General features: G+C 37.5%; 1 protein-coding gene across 8 annotated transcripts in view; it reads left to right on the top strand.

Annotated features, from left to right (window-relative positions):
* The window catches only part of tox2 (TOX high mobility group box family member 2), a 214,123-nt gene extending 196,355 nt beyond the window's left edge, over positions 1 to 17,768 (top strand). For all 8 annotated transcript variants that reach the window (XM_049479733.1, XM_015606721.3, XM_049479732.1 and 5 more), the window contains 4 exons: positions 3,267 to 3,347; positions 7,692 to 8,078; positions 10,695 to 10,828; positions 15,796 to 17,768. In XM_049479733.1, coding sequence (XP_049335690.1) covers positions 3,267 to 3,347; positions 7,692 to 8,078; positions 10,695 to 10,828; positions 15,796 to 15,838 — 645 coding nt within the window. In that variant the 3' untranslated portion in view covers positions 15,839 to 17,768. The remainder of the gene's footprint in view (positions 1 to 3,266; positions 3,348 to 7,691; positions 8,079 to 10,694; positions 10,829 to 15,795) is intronic.
* The last annotated feature ends 1,222 nt before the right edge of the window (positions 17,769 to 18,990 follow it).

Raw genomic sequence — 18,990 nt, 5'->3', positions numbered from 1 at the left:
TGCTCCCTCGCTCCAGCACATCCCCTTCCTTATTTCTAATTCAACGCGACCTGCTCTCTCTCTCTCTCTCTCTCCCTCTCTCTCTCTCTCCCTCTCTCTGACGGCTTCAATTGCTAATGAATCCGCTCACTTTGGAATAATTAGAAATCCTTAGGCGTGCTAATTTATTTAAGAGTTGCTGTCGTTAGGGCCACTCATTAGCTCGGGTTAAATTAATTTGAAAGCAGAGCTGCCGGGAGCTCCTCGGGAGTTCATTATTACAAAAGCCACACAACCTCGTTCAATATTTAACTGTCAGGATGCGGGGCTCTCAAACTTTGCCCCGGCTGCCTTATCTAAAAATGCTTAAGACTAATAATCTGCTAATAATAGCCACGCGCTTCTGCTGCCGTTTGTTTGGCGTTTTTGTTTCAGCCAGTGTGAACGGAATAAAAGAAGTTTGGCCTTCTAATTTAACCCCGGCCGCCGCTGTTTCTGTTTGTGTGTGTTTATGTGTGTGTGTGTGTGTGTGTGTTTGTGTGAGTGTGTTTAGAAGCTTTATATGGGAACATTGCTTTTGCTTTGTATTTGCATGCAGTGTCCTTGGATTGTATACTGGGGGTGGGGGTTCAGCACTGTGTACTTATATGTACAATATGTACATAGTATATTCTATACTTTATATATCTGTGTGTGTGTGTGTGTGTGTGTGTGTATGGGGGGGGGCGGGTGAGTTGGGTGAGGGGGTTGTCTGTCACATGTCCGTGTTGCTGTCTGTCAGTAGTCATGCATATGTTCCATTAAAGCTTAATGGTAACTGGAGCCGGCAGACCCAGGTCCAGCCATATGTAAATGTTTAAAATCATTGTTCTCACCATTCCTCCATCTTTCCACTCCATAACAAGCTCCCCGGGGAGAGGTGGCGCCGTTGTTTTATTTATTTATTTTATTTATTTTTTTCTTCCTCTCAATTTAAACACTGTTACTGTGCTCATCGCTCTAATGTTGTTGCTTTAATGTTTTTTTTTTCTCTCATCAACAGCAGAACAGCATGTTTCGTAATCAGTTTGTTGCATAATCATTATAATATATATATATATATATATATATATATATATATATATATATATATATATATATATATATATATATATATATATATATATGTGTAAGTTAAATGTTTAGGAAATACAGGCATGTTTTACTCAGTAGTAGTACGGATAAGGAGTTTCACAGCCATGTGCTACTTCTTATTACAAATTAAAAGAGATTATAAGGGAGTTCTACAGAGTTGTATGAGGTGTGTAAACGGTTCAGAAGATAATGCAAGGTGATGATCACTAAGGTGGTCATCATTTGGTTGAAAAATATATACAATCCTATCTTATCAAAGAGAGAAAGAGAGATATAGAAGAAACTTTAGCATTGGAACACAACAGTTTGTTCCATCTTTAAAAAGAATGAATGCACTGATGAGCTCAGCAACACTAGGCCTGAAGCGCCACTGAAGGTAACTCGTTTTTAGATGGTAGTAGATGATCACATACTTCTTTTCTTGGTGAAGAAAAACCTCTTCAAGAATTCAAGGAGACTTTATTTCATAACATTTAGTCAAGAACACTCTTGAGAAGGTATAGGCATATCATTGCCAAAAGATGCCCAAAATTGAATAAAGAAGGTTTACTTTAAGAGATAAGAAAGATAGAAAACATTTCTAAAAGGTTAAGGAAATAGTGTTGTTAAATCCCTTGAATTCCATATGAAAATTTAAAATCTACACCCTAATCTGACTTTTTTACGTTTCTTCCAATTATAGTTTTGTCACTGTGCAAATAGTTATAGTGATTTTACATACGTTTATGTTGTTGATATCATGCAAAACCATAAATCTTCATTTTGGCATTTTTCCTACACTGTATTAACATTTCATAATAAATGGACCTTTTGTAAAGTAGCCGTTTAAGAGTTACAATGTTTTTGCTTGAATTTAAACCCCATTTTTCTCATATTCATGTTCATCAATTGGACCATTGCTTGATTCAGTGCACTGTTACACTATATTTTTCCCCCAATTTATAACAATTTTTCTCTCATTCACTCCAATTTAGTGAGACTATATTTTCCTCTCATACTCATCACTCTAATGTTGTTTTTCTCATCAATTAATAAACCACTTCTGCTGCTCCATTCATTGCAGTGTGACTGTGCCGTTATTTTCTCTCATTTAGAGCATGTTTTTTTTTTTCTGTCATCGGTTCAGTTTAGGAGTGAATGGAGTTTTTCCTCGTCAGTTTAAACCCTGTCGTGAGTCGCGCTCATCACTTTAATGCTGTTTTCTCATCAATTACACTGCGCTTACGGTGCTGCTGCTCTGTTTAGTTCAGTACTGTGTGACTGTGTGTTTCTGCTGCTGTTTGGTTTGTGGTTTTCTCTTAATTTGAATCGTTTTCTCTCATTCACCCAATTTCAGCAAGAATGTGTTTTTCTTCCCTCATCAGTTTCAACACCATATTCTCCATACTGCTTCTCTTTAATGCTGTTCTTCCCCATCAATTAAACCAACACACAAGCAGCTCCATTCAGTACACACTGAAGTAGTGCTCTTTTTTTATTTTCTTTCACCAATTTAAACCATGTTTTCTCTCATCGGCCGAAACCGCACTGTTGTCCCGCTCAATTTCGGAGCGAATGGATTTTTTCTTTTTCCAGAGACGGTGAAATGATTGACATGCCATTACATTAGCCTACATTCCAATCTCACCATTTCTCGGTGACTTCATTCCGTTGCTATAGATTGCCTTCCCTGTTAAACCCTGTCGTCTTTTTCTTCTCTCACTCTCTCTCTCTTTGTGCTCTTTCTCTGATGTGACAACCACTCTGATAGAACGATGTGTCTTCTTAATGGACTCTCCAGCAGAAATGCTAAAATCCGAACTGATTTTCCTTTTTCTTTGAATTTGTGTGTGCTCGTTTTTTTCAGTGTGTGTGTGTGTTGTGTTGGCCTGCATTTCTTAGAGAAGTCACTCTCTAAAACGGTCTAGAAGAGAACCCGTAATTGAGTTTCATGCAATAATTCTAAATGGGACGGTGGAGAAAAGGACTTCATCTGTTATCTGCAGTTTTTCGGTTGTGCTTGAAGATGTGAGGAAATGTGTTGGACGAGGGGAAAGTATCTAAAGTCAGGTTAAGTATCTGATCATGAAGTCCTGCTTGTGTGTTTGTTTCTAATCACTGTTGTCTTTCTCTCTCTCTTTCTCTTTCTCTCTTTTTCTCTCTCTCTTTCGCAGGGGTATAAGAGAAAAACAGAAGCGGCTAAAAAGGAGTACCTGAAGGCCCTGGCAGCGTACCGAGCGAGCCTGGTTTCCAAGGTAACCTAGGGAGGAGGGGGTCATGTCTTTGATATGTGCGGTCAGCGGTGAGGTGGGGGGTGGGTGAGGGTAAGGGTATATTATACATTAGATGGAGAATTCAGTCGAGTCTCCAGGGAGGGGCTGTCAAGGGAAATGTGCATGTGTGTTTTGTGGATGTAGATATGTGTGTGTGTGTGTGTGTGTGTGTGTGTGCATGCAAAATTAGACCCCTTAATAGGTCTGTATGCAAAAATAGTCTCTGTTTGCTTACATAATAATATATAATAATAAAATATATTATTATTCGTGATATATAGCTAATAGCTTTTTGGAATAATGGAATTGCTGTAAGTTTATCTGGATTTTGTAGTCCATTAGATCCCATATACTGATATATATATATATATATAGAGAGAGAGAGAGAGAGAGAGAGTCGGTCATACACATAATCCATAGATCTATATAATTTTTCTAATTTACAGAAAGTGATTCATCTCAGGGTCGTTTCAGCAGGAGCCGCTTAATGGATCGCTTCATTGCATATTTCTATCTACATAATAAAACACACCATTTTCATACCCCTAATTTCACAGCCATTGTTTTCCTTTTCAAAAACGTAAATTGCATTTTCATGCTAAACACCCTCTCTTTCCCTCACCCTCTCTCTCTTCCTCCCTCTCTCTCTGCTTCACTCTCAATCTCTCTCTCTCTCTCTCTCTCTCTCTCCCTTCCACCCTCCCCTCTCTCTCTCTCTCTCTCACTTACACTCTCTCCCTATTGCTCTCTCTCTCTCTCTCTCCCTCCCTCCCTCTCTCTCTCCTTCGTTTTCCATACTTCTGTCTCTAAGCTCTTTGGCCCAAAACAAGAGGCTTGATTAAGCCATGAATGGTGTATTCATCAAGCCTCCTCCCTCAGCAGCTCCTATTAAACGCCTTTCTCGTCCTTCGTCTCGCGTAATTAAATATTTCGTCAAAATCTGTTTCTCACAGACACTTTGATTGATGCGTCTGTGAACTAGCAGGCTCTGAAAAGAAAGAAAAAAAAGAAAAACTGAAAAAGAAGGGTGGAAATATGAAATAACCAGCAAATCCGCAGCACATTCAGAGCCTCCGAGGCTTGAAACATATATTTATGTAGAGAAAATGACTGTTGTTCTTAAAGGATGTTATTTTTTCGTATATTTCTTCGGAGAGCTTGTGGAGAGCGCACTTAAAACCCTAACTGAAAGACAGATTTGATTGTGTGTGAGCTGAAGCAGTGGGCTTTTTTTTCCCTAAAGCTTCTGGATTGGGCACACACCTGGCAGCATTTTGTAGGTTAATAAGTTATTGTGAAGGTTTTTTTGTCTCTGTAAATGTACATCGCTTGATTATGGCAGCTGAGTGAAAGCCCACTTTTAAAGGAGGCCTTCCTCCCTCTTCAGGCGTAACACTAATGTGGAATGATATATTAACACCTCTCTCAGGCACATCTGGTGCGCAAACTGATGTATTTCGGTCTTGCGCATCAAAAACAACTATCTATCCGCACAACTATGTTATAAGAGAGACATTAAATGAGTGCTAGAATGTGCTGAAGGTCTGAAATGTTGCACTGTTTTATGACATATGAGGTGGTTATTTAATTGAATGCTGTGAAATCCTATGTGTCCTATGTCCATGCTGTATATCCGTGGCTGTAGGGTTTTAATGTAAACGCAGGATTTCAGAGTGATGTTTTGGGGGGAGAAGGATAAAAAATGACTTCCTGGAGGAGCTCCAAGTCTCCTTGTTTAATTTTAAGATGGATATGTTTAGAAATTTCTCGGAGCAGGTGACTTCTATCAAACACACTCATGCTCACACACACACACACACACGTCCACTCCCTTTCCACACAGCCTTGCAAATGCATCTCTCTCCCTTCATCCATGTGCTGTTTTCATATTGATCAGCTCTGCCTCACTGTTCAATATATATAAGTAGTCTGATCGTAGATCACAGCAGTTATTGTGGCAGGTAATGAAAGCTCCAGCTTTTCATCATGCGCTATAAATACCGCTGTTTAGAACCTGTAGATCTGAACTGTAGAGAACTGTAAAGGAGCAATAGACGGTGACCTTTACAGATTGCCGAAGCAGAAAACTATGAATAAACTAGTTTGCATGGTCTGTTCGTTTTAGTTTTATTTTTTATTTCCTGCTTGGAATTATGTGTTTGTTTATCCTGCATTGCATGTTTGAGAAGATTTGCCCAGCAATGTTATTACAAACTGAGTGACATAACTGGTTTTGGTTTAAATGGAGGATGAACCAGTGGGAGGATAGCCTGGGGCAGTTCTCCTTGTTCCTCCTCTTAAACTGCCCTGCTAGAAGACAGAGATTGCTGTTTAATGTGGTGTATTTTATACGTCTAATTTAAAGCTCAGATCAGCCAAAAAAGGAAATGTAACATTGCTCTTACTGCAGATACTGTAAATCCAGTCAGCTTATTAGTGTCAAAGATTTATACTTTATAATACTAGGTTTGCACTGTAGATACCAGAAGCGGTGTGGTTGGTGTGGCGTAGTGGATCTTTGACACCACTGCATTGCCAGTGAGCTACCACATCATGCGCGAGACTGGGGTTCAATTCCCAATCTGGGTGACTTTACTGCTCTACACCAATAAGAGTACATGGGCAAGACTCCTAACAGTATATTGGCCTACCACCATCTTTATTTAGAAATAACCTTGTAAGTCGCTCTGAAAAAGAGTTTCAGCTAAATGGCATAAATGTAATGTAATGTAAATTTTATTTAAAAAAAGCACTGCATAAACTGTTGGCCTAACTTACCCCAAAGTGTGCTGGAGTTTAGTGTTAAGATGACTTAAGTAACTAAGATACAACAGCTATGGAATCATTTATTTTCCAATACACCAATCATGTAATTTATTCTACTGTATGTGATTCTGTTACTTATTAGTGTGGGTCGTATTAATTCTTCCGAGACTGAATTTTTAGATACTTACTTTAGGTAGATATAGTAGATATGCAGAGAGACTGACAGACTGTCATATATACAGATAGATTGACACTGGCATGCCAATAAAATGTTTAATCCGCCTGGCACCCCCTTATCAGGCCTTCTTTAAACTCTAATAATTCATGTTTCTATTCATCCAGCCACCACCCACTTGGGGTTAGCCTTCAGCCTAGCATAGATGCTAACCCACTCACTAAGGTTGTGTTTACCGCTGCATTAGATCATGTCTCACTCTAAGCTAAGGGCAGTGTTCTAGTGCTCTAGTGTCATTAGTGGTGTTCCAGCTGAACGTTAGAGTCAATAATATATTAAGGTATATTAGCTATGTTAATATATCTTGGCCCATAGGGTTCTAGATAGCAGTGGGTCATACAGAACATGCTAAACAACTCCACATGGTTTGAAGTGATGTAAGTGTATAGTTGAAAGCATGAACAATTATAAGTGAAATCCAAGTCTTCAAGTAAGAGTAATCAGCCATAACACCTATTTGTATAACTAATAATAAAAAAAGCTTTAGCAATATCACAAAGTTTATTTCAATCCATAAATTTTTCACCAAGATCTTGCAGCAGCATTGATGATGGTAGAGTCTGACCACTGCACAAAGCAGCTCTTCTTCATCCAGCACATCCCAAAGATTCTCAATGAGGTTAAGATCTGGACTCTGTGGTGAACTCTCTCAATCCATGTGTGAAAATGATGATCTCATGCTCCCTGAACCCTGAACTCTTTCTCAGTTCCAGCCCCATGACTCCTGGTATTGTCATCTTGGAATATGTCTATGTCATCAGGGAAGAAAAAAATCTAATCCATTGATGGAACAACCTGGTCTATATTCAGTATGTTCAGGTAGTCAGCTGACCTCATTCTTTCAGCACATACTGTTGCTGAACCTAAACCTGCAGACCAACTGCAGCATCAACCAACCCCACATCATTTACTTACTTACATCCAGGTGGCGACCTTTTTTTTGGGGGGTCAGGCAGTGTACAGCAGGACAATTTCTGAGGTCTTGTAGATTTGATGCCTCAATGAATCAGATCTGTTGTGAGATTGTCAATATAAATATAGTGTTATGGATCATGGGTGTATTTTTTTCTTTGTATGTCTTGTAACTCTAGAAACTTTAAACCCAAGCATCTCTTGTATGATTGACCACATTTGGAGGTTTGAGTTGAGGGTGGGGGTTTGGGGGGATGCAGTGTAAATTTGTATAAATTATATTTCCTTTTCTGAACGAATAGCTTAAAGCTCTGTCTCTGTGCTCTGTGATAAGTGTTTCGCAGTTCTTTGATCCCTGACTCTCTCTCTTACTCTCTTTCTCTCTCCCTTTTTTTTCTCATCCTGTTTTCCAGACCTACAATGACCCAGTGGAGAGCAAAAATGCCCAGTCCAGCCAACCCTCGTCGCACATGATGCCCCCCAACCCACCGCTGTACAGTGTGCCTCCCCAGCCCTCCTCCCCCTACCTGGGCCCGAGCCCCTTCCCTCTGTCCGACCTGCAGAGCTACGCGGCCGGGGCGCCCCGCCACGGCCTGCCACGCTCGGCCATGCTGCCCGCCCTCAGCGCCTCCCCACCTGCCTCCTTTCAGATCAGCCCCCCTCTCCACCAGCAGCTTTCCCTGCACCAGGGCTCCCTCCTCAACCAGCCCATCCGCATGCAGCAGGTCCAGTCACAGCCAATCATCTCCCACCAGATGGGCCTCCAGGCCTCCCTCCACTCCCCGCCCCCAGGCCAACAGGTGAGTGCACCTGAGGATGCTGCAGAGATGCTGGCTGGTGCTTAGAAGATGCTGTTTTGTGTTACAATATCTATACAAAACAATAAAAAAGCTCAGAAAAGATCGCTTAAAAGTTTAGATATAGTAATATGGTAATAAATAGAGTTTAGACCAAAATATCTTGAAGCTGCAATAAAGCTCACCACTATTAAGTGTCTACAAACTGTTGTATGTGAGATAGCAGCAAGTCTGATGTGTATATTTACACTCTTTTATGTATTATGACTATTTTGGCGTCAATTTATCTATTGGTTATTTTACAGATTATTCAATTAATCAATTTCCATTGATGAAAATAGAATAGAAAATGCAGAAAGCTAACTCTAAATCCTAAATAAGTGCATTTAGCATCTCCAAGAACAACAGATTTTACAGAGCTTTCCTTCAATGGTTAATAAACATGAATATATATATATATATATACAGCATTTATAGAGGTTTTGCCATTTTTTCGAAAGTTTGTCATCCAGAATAGAGCTTATATGTTTTCTCTTAGTGCTGCTCTGGTGTGCAATTGAAACTTTGCACTGTAGCAAACTCTTGTTATGCTAATTTAGAGTATTTTTGTGCTATCAATGGTCTTTGGAAACTTTTAATAACCTCTTATACAATTAGATTTTTTTTAATTGTACTGGCTTAAGAGGTTTACGCTAAAGTTATGGACATTTGATCCATTTACAACACTGTAATTAGGCATCATTCCTAGCTCATTAGACCAAGTTACAGTATGAACACCACACTTTCACAGTTCTATATTAAGGATGTGTGTTTTCCTGCAGACATTTTTATTTTTGTAATTTTGTTATTTTGTCATTTTCGATTTGCTGCTCCTCCCAAGTTTTGGAACAACCTACTGTTATACATTAGGCATTCCTCTTCAATGTCTGTTTTAAAAACTAGTCCTAAAACTCATTTCTATACTTTGGCTTTTGACCCAAAATATACATATATTTTTTTTACCTTAATTATTTTATCTTGACTTAGTTGTTGTTTTAGTGTTTGTTTTATGTTTTTTTTTTTTTATTATCTATGTACAACAATTTGTTCAGCTGTTATTTGTACATTATAAGTGCTTTATAAATAAGGTTGAGTTTAATTTCTTAGAAGAAATTATTCAAGAAAAAAATGAATCTAGCAGAACTGTAATAATCATACAGAGTGTTTCTACTTTCATGCAAAAGAACATGAATTATGTATCTTCATACAGATGGAAAATATGTATGCAAATAAGCGCATACTGTAAATTCAATCTAGATCTTTTACTGAACTAATGAATGTGCATCATTAATAAGGCATAATTAGATCCATATTACAAGTACATATCCAGTACTTGTAAATAATGCTTTATTACAAGGTAATAATAGAACAAACATGCATCGATTTTAATTGAACTGGTTAAACCAAATATACAAATGCTCAAACTTCATGCGCTACAAAGATAGGGCCCTGTGGAACCCACAAAAATGCTTAAACTAAATTACTACCAATAATTGTATAGTATTAATGACTGTATTAGTAATAAAACACATTATTTTATTTGATGACTAGCAGCATAATCTACACCTTCACTGAATCTTGTACTGAAATAATGAACGCATATTATTAATAAGGCATTATTAGATCCATATTAGATACAGTGCTTGTAAATAATGCTTTAGTACAGGGTCAATTTTAATGTAACTGGTTAAACCCTGTACAGATGCTCAAACTTCATGCGCTACAAAGATAGGGCCCTGTGAACCCTTAAACTAAATTACCAGCATTTTTTTTTAGTATTAATGACTTTATTAGTAATAAAACACATTATTTTATTTGATGATTAGCAGCATAATCTGCACCTTCAAGTACTTAAGGATGGCTTTCTAAGTGTGCTGTTCAGTGCTTACCCACGTGTTGTGAAGTCCCTGTGTAGGTGGCCTTAAAAATGAAGTGTTAGCAAAAGTGTTATAATAGCAGATGCAGCTACACTTTTAACTGGTGCGGCTGCAAGTTTTCAGGGTCTTGCTGTGTTTGGTAATGAGAGCTTTAGAGTTTAGTGTTTTCAGATGTTAGAAGTGCTACTAAAAACCTTAAGCCACCACCTCCTACCAGCTAAAGTGAAGAAACAAACACACACACACAGATCTCCTCTCGTGTGTGTTCACAGTGGATATATTGTAATGAAGTGTGATGTTTTGTGACTGAGGTGAGATGGGCTCAGTTGGTGTGTTGTTTTGTGAGATGGAGGTGTGTATTGAGGTGTCATCTGAATCAGCAGAGACCTGCAAAGTGTGAAGTTGAGTGAAAACGTCTGATTTTAGAAACCGGCTCTTCGTGCTTAGCGCCTCTCTGCAAAGTCGTAAAGTAGAAAAAAAAAGAAAAAAGAAAGCGTTTAAGACACAGGAGGGAGGTTGCAGGTTGAAGATTGAAATTGTCGGAGTGTAGCCCCCTTTTTTCCCCGTCTTGTCTTTTTAAATTGCTCATCACTGTAGAATTTGATGAAAAAAAATCAATATTTTGAATTACTGTGGAGGTAGCAGTAAATGAGTCTCTCTCTCTCTCTTTCTTTCTCTCTATCTCTCTCTATCTCTTCCACAGGGCTTCTCTCACTTACAGTCAGAGTATCAGAAGACTGTGGGGGGCTCTCAGTCTCCTGGGGCTCCGAACCCAGTGGGACAGAACCCTGAGTGGGACAGTGAGTACTGCAATCGGGAGTGTGGAAACCACTGCAGGTGTGTGTTCCTATGTTTGTGTGTGTGTGTATCTCTGTGTGTGTGTGTGTGTGTGTGTGTGTGTGTGTGTGTGTGTGTGTGCTTCTCCTTCAGTCACTCTCGTCAAACAGAGTTCCCAGAGCACATTGCGTTTGTCAACAATTAAGAAATTAAATGTGATTGGTCAGTTTAGACAGTGCATTAAAATTTACCGCTCAATGAATCAGCAGTGATTAGTTGGCTGTTTGCATTAAGATGATGCTGCATATTTTATATTTCAGTCCTGTACTGATCCCTCCCACACCAAGAAGAAGAAAAAACATAGACCCATGCCAGTGTTGAACTATGCTGAACGTAAATTAATTTAAAACGTATTTATTACAACAAATGTCGTCACAAAGCAGCTTTACAGAGTCTCCCACCTCAGTAGATCTCTGCAGTTCATCCAGAGTGATCTTGGGTCTCTCGGCTGCACCTCTGATCAGTCTTCTCCATAAAAATTTAGAGGGACGACCGGGTCTTGGTAGATTTGCAGTGGTCTGATACTCCTTCTATTTTAATATGATCACTTGCACAGTGCTCCTTAAGGTGTTGAAAGTAAAGCTTGGGAAGCTTTTTGTATCAAAATCCGGCTTTAAAAGTCTCCACAACAGTATCTCGGACCTGCCTGGTGTGTTCCATGGTCTTCATGATGCTCTGAGACTATCACAGAGCAGGTGCATTTATACAGAGGCACACAGGTGGATTCTATTTATCATCATTAGTCCCATCATTTCCCTACACAGTCCTGAGACACTTACTCCAACAAAAACAGGATAAACTCTACTCTTTTTCATCACTTTTTATTCTGCAGTGTTTGAAAGGCAATGCATTATTTATTATTCTTCATTTTTGTATTCAGATCTCTAAATATTTGATTGATAGTAAAAATAATCGCTAAACTACTCTATGATGAATATAATCAATAGTGACAGCCCATAATCAGATACTGTACATGAAGCCGTTTCCGTTTTATCCACACACACACACACACTTATGATGATTTGCAGCCCCTGCAGAAACATCAGCAACCTCCCCAATCTCTGACAGAACCTCCTCTGCTAATTGAACAGCCTGAGAGATTAGCTCTTCTGCTGGGAGTCGGGATGCTGCAGTAAATCAGAAGAGGGTCTATCTTGTTAAGAGGGATTCTTCGCTTTCTTCTCAGTGGGCCTGCCTGCATGCTAGCACCTAACTGGCCTGTTATTTTCACACTGAGTGGATTTGTGGAGCTCAGTCTTTTCCACTCTTGAAAATGAGCTGTTTCCACCATAAGTGGACTGTTTACTTTTCTGGCCCGGTTTCGCTGGAAGCGTCTGTTGATCTGCTGCTGTTTGGGTAGTTTTGCCAACAAGCTTCAGTAGCCTGCCTAAGTGGGCTAACAGTGTTTTAGCCTTTGTAGCTTTCTGCTTAGGAGCTGTTTACAGCTTCAGATTTAATCTACGATAAATTTAATGAATTTATAGACGGTTTCTGTTTAAAATATGAAAATACTGGATGACAGTTTAATAGAGTTTAACAGTGTAAATGCCTTAATTTATCAAAAATCTTTGCATTTACCATGGAGTAATCTATGAACTTCAAAGTATTTGGTCATCATAAACTATTGACTTTTATTGTGGTAAAGTGTGTTGTAGTTTCCTGAAAATTTGGTGTGTTTTTAATCCCTGTATCCATTATAATAAATATTCATATACACGTCATACTCTGATTTCTTAGGATCAGAGTAATTATTATTATTATTATTATTATTATTATTATTATTAGTGTTCTTTTTCTATTACATGATTAGCCAAGTGCAGTAAGCAGATTATAGTGCATGCAAACACACTTACTGACCAAACATTTCAATTAAATGCAAAATCAGTTAAGAACCACAGGAAATGGTTTTAGTCCAGGCTTAGGCTGTAGAGTATAAACCTCTGTTGTACTATTTTTTTTTAATATGTAAAATAATGTAAGATATTGTCACTATAATGACAAATAGATTACGATTTGAACATTTGTGTATTTTTTGGCACAGTATTTAGTGGTGTGTTACAACTGTTGAAAAATGTTTGGCCATTAATAAGGCAACAAATAAAGTTAAACAACAAAGCCATGGGCTCCAAGTGGTCCACCAGGCTGTTTATAATCCCTGTATCCATTATAATAATTATTCATATAAACATCATACTCTGATTTCTTAGGATCAGAGTATTTATTATATTATTAGTGTTTTCTTTTTCTTTTACATGATTAGCCAAGTGCATGTAAACACACTCACTGACCAAACATTTCAATTAAATGCAATATCAAGAACCATTAAGAACCACAAAAAAATGGTTTTAGTCCAGGCTTAGGCTGTAGAGTATAAACCTCTGTTTTACTATTTTTTTTTTTTATATTTAAAATAATGTAAAATATTGTCACTATAATGAAAATTTAATTACGATTTAAACGTTTGTGTATTTTTTGGCACAGTATTCAGTAGTGTGTTACAACTGTTGAAAAATTTTTGGTCGTTAATAAGGCAACCAATAAAGTTAGACAACAAAGCCATGGGCTCTGAGTGGTCCAACGGGCTTAGCGCTGCCACTATGATCAGGATATCACGGGTTCGAATCCTGTTCATGTAGCTTGCTATCGGCTGCCGGAGCCCTGAGCAAGCACAATTGTCCTTGCTCTCTCTTTGGGTGGGTAGATGGCGCTCTTTCCTCTCATCATCACCTAGGGTGATGTCGATCAGCACAAGGCTGCGTCTGTGAGCTGGTGTATCAGAACCGAGTTGCTACTTTTTCCTCCAAATTGCAGGAAGCATGTGCTAGTCTTCACCCTTCTTGTGTTGGGGCATTACTAGTGATAGGGGAAATCCTAATGAGTCGGTTGGGTAATTGGCCTCGTAAATTTGGGAGAAAATACAGAAAAAACAAAGCCAGATTAAACAACCAAATTCTGGTTCAATGATATTCTTGTTTGAGGAGTGTTAGAATGTGTGTGTGTGTGTTCGTGTGGATTTGAGAGTGTCCTCTGCAGGCCAATGCCGTGACACAGGCAGCTCCCAAAGTGCTCATGTGAGACTATTCCCCTGACAGTCGTAGCAGCTGTGCCACCAGCCTTAGCAGTGTCTGTCACCAAAGAGATCACACTGGCACCCTTACTGCCCAGTAAACATCCCTGCTTTCCAGGCACTGGCTTGGAGAGAGCTTGTCCCAGAATACACTCATCATGTAGTTGCTACGTCTGGTGGAGGTGGAAGAAGATGTCAAGCAGGCTTGAATCAGCTGAGCTGAGATCCACACACTTGGTAGTTATTAGATGCAGCAGCCAGGCCACTGTCAGCACACTGAGCCTGGAAGTGGCAGCGCCGCCTCATTTGTGGCATTTTGCTGCCCGGTTGTGTGGTCTGCTCTACAGCCTGTATGCAGCGCTGCGTTTGACTGAGTGACTGAAAGAGAACCTGAAGTGTCAGAAAACCTTGATATGTAGAATATAACGACCTCTAGGGCACGTATTAAAAATAACGAATCCTGAACAGATCGCGTTTTGCATTTATGCTTCCGTGGAAAATGTAAATTGAAGGGTTTAATTGCCTTGTAACCTTAACTTTAGTGTGTTGTATTAAAAGTGTTTTTACACTTCCTTTTTACTAATTATTATCACTGCTGATCAATGTCCTTGTCTTTGTTAACCAACCTATTATCTTTGGGGTCAATTTGACTCCATTCAGTTTTTAAAGTCTCGGAAAAATGGTTGCCATTAGTTTTTGTATATATATATATATATATATATATATATATATATATATATATATATATATATATATATATATATATATATTTGGAACTGGATTCTATATATATATATATATATATATATATATATATATATATATATATATATATATATATATATATATATATATATATATATATATATTGTCTTTTCTTAATTTGATGAAGACAATAAGTAAAAGCTAAAAAAAATAAATAAAAAAATATGTTAAAGACATTTGTTTGGTCACTATGATGTTCAGTTTTATAAGCTTTTTCTAAACGTTCCTTTCCTTTTTTTAGGCCCTAACTTAACAACACAATACTTATATAATTTAATAATATTATTTAAATTTTCTGGAGGTTTAAATTGCTGGGATCATGTTGACCCTAGAAATAAAGAGTGTTAGTAAATTTGAGGATAGCAGGAGGGTTAAGATAAAGGAAAAGGAGCATCCAAATTTATTTTAATCATTTAATCATTTAATACAAAGAATACAAAATACATTAATAATTTTAGAAGATATATATGTTTTTTGCATTAAAGCAATGTGTATGTGGTTGTGTTTGGAACTGGATTCTAATTGTAACTTCTGGTAACACTTTACTGAAGGGAAACATTTTAAGATTTGGAAATACAAGTTTTTTGTGTGTGTGTTACAGAGACAATATACAGTACCAGTCAAAAGTTTGGTTACACCTTCTTATTTAATATTTACTGTAATTGTAATTTTTATTGTAAATGAATACTGAAGTCATCCAGGAATCATGTAGAGACTTAAAAGTGTTAAACAAAACAAAACACTCTGTATAAGAGCATTTATTTATTATCCTGTGCAACTGAGGGCACTCTTGGTCTTCCTTTCCTGGGGCGGACCTGATGAGAGCCAGTTTCATCATAATGTTTTTGATGGTCTTTTCCAATGCACTTATGAAAACTTTCAAAGTTCAAAGTATTTTTTTATTTACTTAGTTGAGTAGTTCTGGCCATAATATGGATTAGAACATTAAATAAATAGGGCTATTCACTGTATACCAACTTTCTGCAGCCTTAAAAAAATTGCCCTTCAGTAAAGTGCTGTGCTCTTCTGTATCAAACAATCTTGTTATACCTGCAGTATTGCAATTTTTCTGCTTCTATAAACTGAACCAGACTTCTGTCCTAACCTGCCCTGTCTGTGTGTGTTGATTTCACAGTGGCAGCATGATAGGCAGGGAGAAGACACTCTACCTCACTTGAAGTGAATTGTGGAGGAAGAAGACAAAAAAAGTGATGAAACAACACCAGGGAGTACCCTACACCTCTCCACCCTTCCCCGACACCCTCTGTTTTTCCTCAGTGTCATTTTGCATTCGTTTTTAGAAGGATGTGTGCGCGTGTTCTGAAGACTACTAGTGATCCTCTCATTTTTTTGCCAAGCACTTAAAATGTATAGGCCTCCCACTGGAGACCTTCCAGAGCACTCATTCTTTCTCTGAATAAATAAATTAAAAAAAAAAGACAAAAAAGAGATATATTAAAGGAAAAAAAACAAACAGACAAACTACCGTAAAACTGGCCCTCAGGGCGAACGAGCTTTAACTAAAACAGAGGAAAAACTCTCCTCCTCTCGGTTACTTTTTTTTTTTCATGCTCTCGTTTTATGTTGGTTTATTTATTTCTTGCTTGCTACATCGCTTTTTTTTGCCAATAACAGGTCCTGTACTGTAGAGAAATACTCTTCTGATGAAGTCATCAAAGGCCCACAGCTTAATGTAGGTCCACCTGATGCTCTGTGAATTTCGAGAAGATATTAGTAAGGACAGAAAAGAAAAAAAAAAGAAAAACAAGTGAATAGATAAATGAATTTAACAACTTCTTTTTGTAATTTTTAAAGACCTCCATAGGTCTTTAATGATCTGTCACAGTGTGATTGTAAATATCACTTTTTTTGGGATCAAATTGGGAAAATGAAGTCCAGATATTTTTTTCTTCTTTAATATGACTTATAATTCATTAATTTGTATTTTAAATGGTATCTTGTGAGCGTGTGCTGATAGGTGACTGAGCGAACGCGTGCGAGTGTGCTTGTCTGTATGTATGTGTGTGTGTGTGAGAGAATGTGTGAGTGTGTGAACGAGTGTGTGTGTGTGTGTGAGAGTGTGCATTGTAAACATTGATCAGCCTGTGCAGGTGATATCAGAGGAGTGTTTCACATAAACACAATCTTGCATTAAATCTGTGGTCACTGGTTGGATATTTAAAGATAGACGGTTGGCCGAAACCATCACTGACCGCGTGACCTGGCTCCGCACTCGGGTTCCACGCGCTCCGGCTCCGCCCGCGTCGCTCACGTGGAAACCTTTACTGCCCGAGTCTGATTCTGTCGAGCTTTGTTTTAGGGAATAAAATCTGGAGCGATTTGATTGGCTGTTGTGTCTCAGGTTGTACATTTCAGACGGGAGAACATTTGTATTGGGGAACAGGTTTAAAGAGATTTAGACCCCCAGAATAAAGACAAGCGCAGGTCTGGATGAAAAGGCAAAGCTTTTGTCTAGTCTGACTGATGAATCCACACCAGGTGAACTAAACCATGCTCAATGTGAGATATTACAGCACACATTTAAAAACAACAGTGGGTCTATAGTTTTCTAGTAGCTTTGCTAGGTGTTATATTGTGTTGATCTCATCCTTAAGTTTTGTGAGGAAAAAAAATTACATTTGATCATTTAGTCAAACTTTTTCTTTCTTTCTTTCACTGTAGCATAATATTTTAGTTTGGGAAAAAAAAAGAATAACTTTTAAGACATTTAATTTGTGTACAAACCTGCCAATTGTAGTTATTTTATTTGTAAAGCCAGTAATGATAATTATTTTAAATTGTTACCAACTTATCTTTTTTGCAAGTTGCCCATCAGTTATTTAATTGTTTAACAGGTTTCCTATCTATTTATGAACAAAATGAGATCATTTTTTGCTTATAACTACATTATTTGAATTTTCTCGTTTGTTTGTTTGTTTTTTTGTTTTTGCTCTTTTTTTTGGTTTGATGATGATTGCTTTTTTGGGGTTTTTTTGTTTTTTACTTTTTGATGCTGGCCTTTTCTTTCCTTGCCAGCCAGGTCATTTTGTGTCACTATGCCTTTTTGTTTCATTTGTCCGTAATAAAAAAATGTTAAAGGTGAAACAAGTTGTCTTTATTTCTTATTGATTTAGATCTACAGTACCAGGTTGGTTTGGTTAGATTTATGGGTACTACTTTAAAATAAGACTCCTTTATAAAGGATTTATAAATAGCTTATGAAGGAGTTTATTTACGGTTATTAATTAGGTTAAAAACCATTCATAAGCTGATACGACACATGAATACGAAGGACAACCATGGCCTGTCGTGTACCAAATAAGGATTTCCACATTCATTTATAATAAAAAAAACTGTTAAACATCAAATCTTAATAGATGCTTATCTTACTTTTTTAAAAATTTCTGTTATTAACTTTATTAATTTAACTCTTAAAGCATATGGATTGGCTTAACTGACTTTCTTTATTATTTTATTACATATGTTAAAAAAGTCACTGTTGATTTATCTATCTATCTATCTATCTATCTATCTATCTATCTATCTATCTATCTATCTATCTATCTATCTATCTATCTATCTATCTAATTAGCTCATTTATAAACAATGTATAAAGGAGCCTTATTTTAAAACAATACCATTTTTTTTCCTTAAATAAATGAAAGTATAATTTAAAAAAAATCTTTTTATATTTACTTAGTGTTTATCTTATATCCGTGTCTAATATTAAAGTTCGTTTGATCATTTAAAAATGAAAGTATTATAAAAAAAATAAAAATGAAAGAAATCTGTAGTTTTTTTTTTACAGCACTGTACATAACAAGCGATATTAATCATATTTATCCATTAACACCTCAGTGGCTAATAAACTAAATGCGTGTTTTAGAGACGGTGATGGGGATTTAAAGGTGCTGTTCTGAGAAGGACAGTTCTGAGGGTCTGCAGGTAGATCTCATGTACTCTGTGCTGCTGTTCTGCCTGAAGTAACACCCCCACCCCTTACCCACTCCCCCCCCCCCCCCAAACCCCATTAAATGTTTTATTCATACTGCAGCAGGCACCTCTGCTAGTATTTAATTGACAAATAGATCATTATTGAGCAATCGGAAAACTGAAGCACCATTTTGTGTTATGACGCACATTATGTGGAAATCTCAGTCATACATTCTTAATGAAACAAGGTAATGGGAGGTGGCGCATCATGAGTGCTTTGTGTATGTTCTAGAAATGCTGTTTCTGCCTCCGTATTTCATACAGTATTACTTTATTCCTTCATATACGGCACTGTTTCACACACAGCACTAAACTAGTTGTTTACAGTGAATGATAG

This window comes from Astyanax mexicanus, chromosome 5 (assembly GCF_023375975.1).
Source record: "Astyanax mexicanus isolate ESR-SI-001 chromosome 5, AstMex3_surface, whole genome shotgun sequence".
In the NCBI taxonomy this organism is placed as follows: domain Eukaryota; kingdom Metazoa; phylum Chordata; class Actinopteri; order Characiformes; family Acestrorhamphidae; genus Astyanax; species Astyanax mexicanus.
This window is presented reverse-complemented; position numbering and strand designations above follow the sequence as displayed.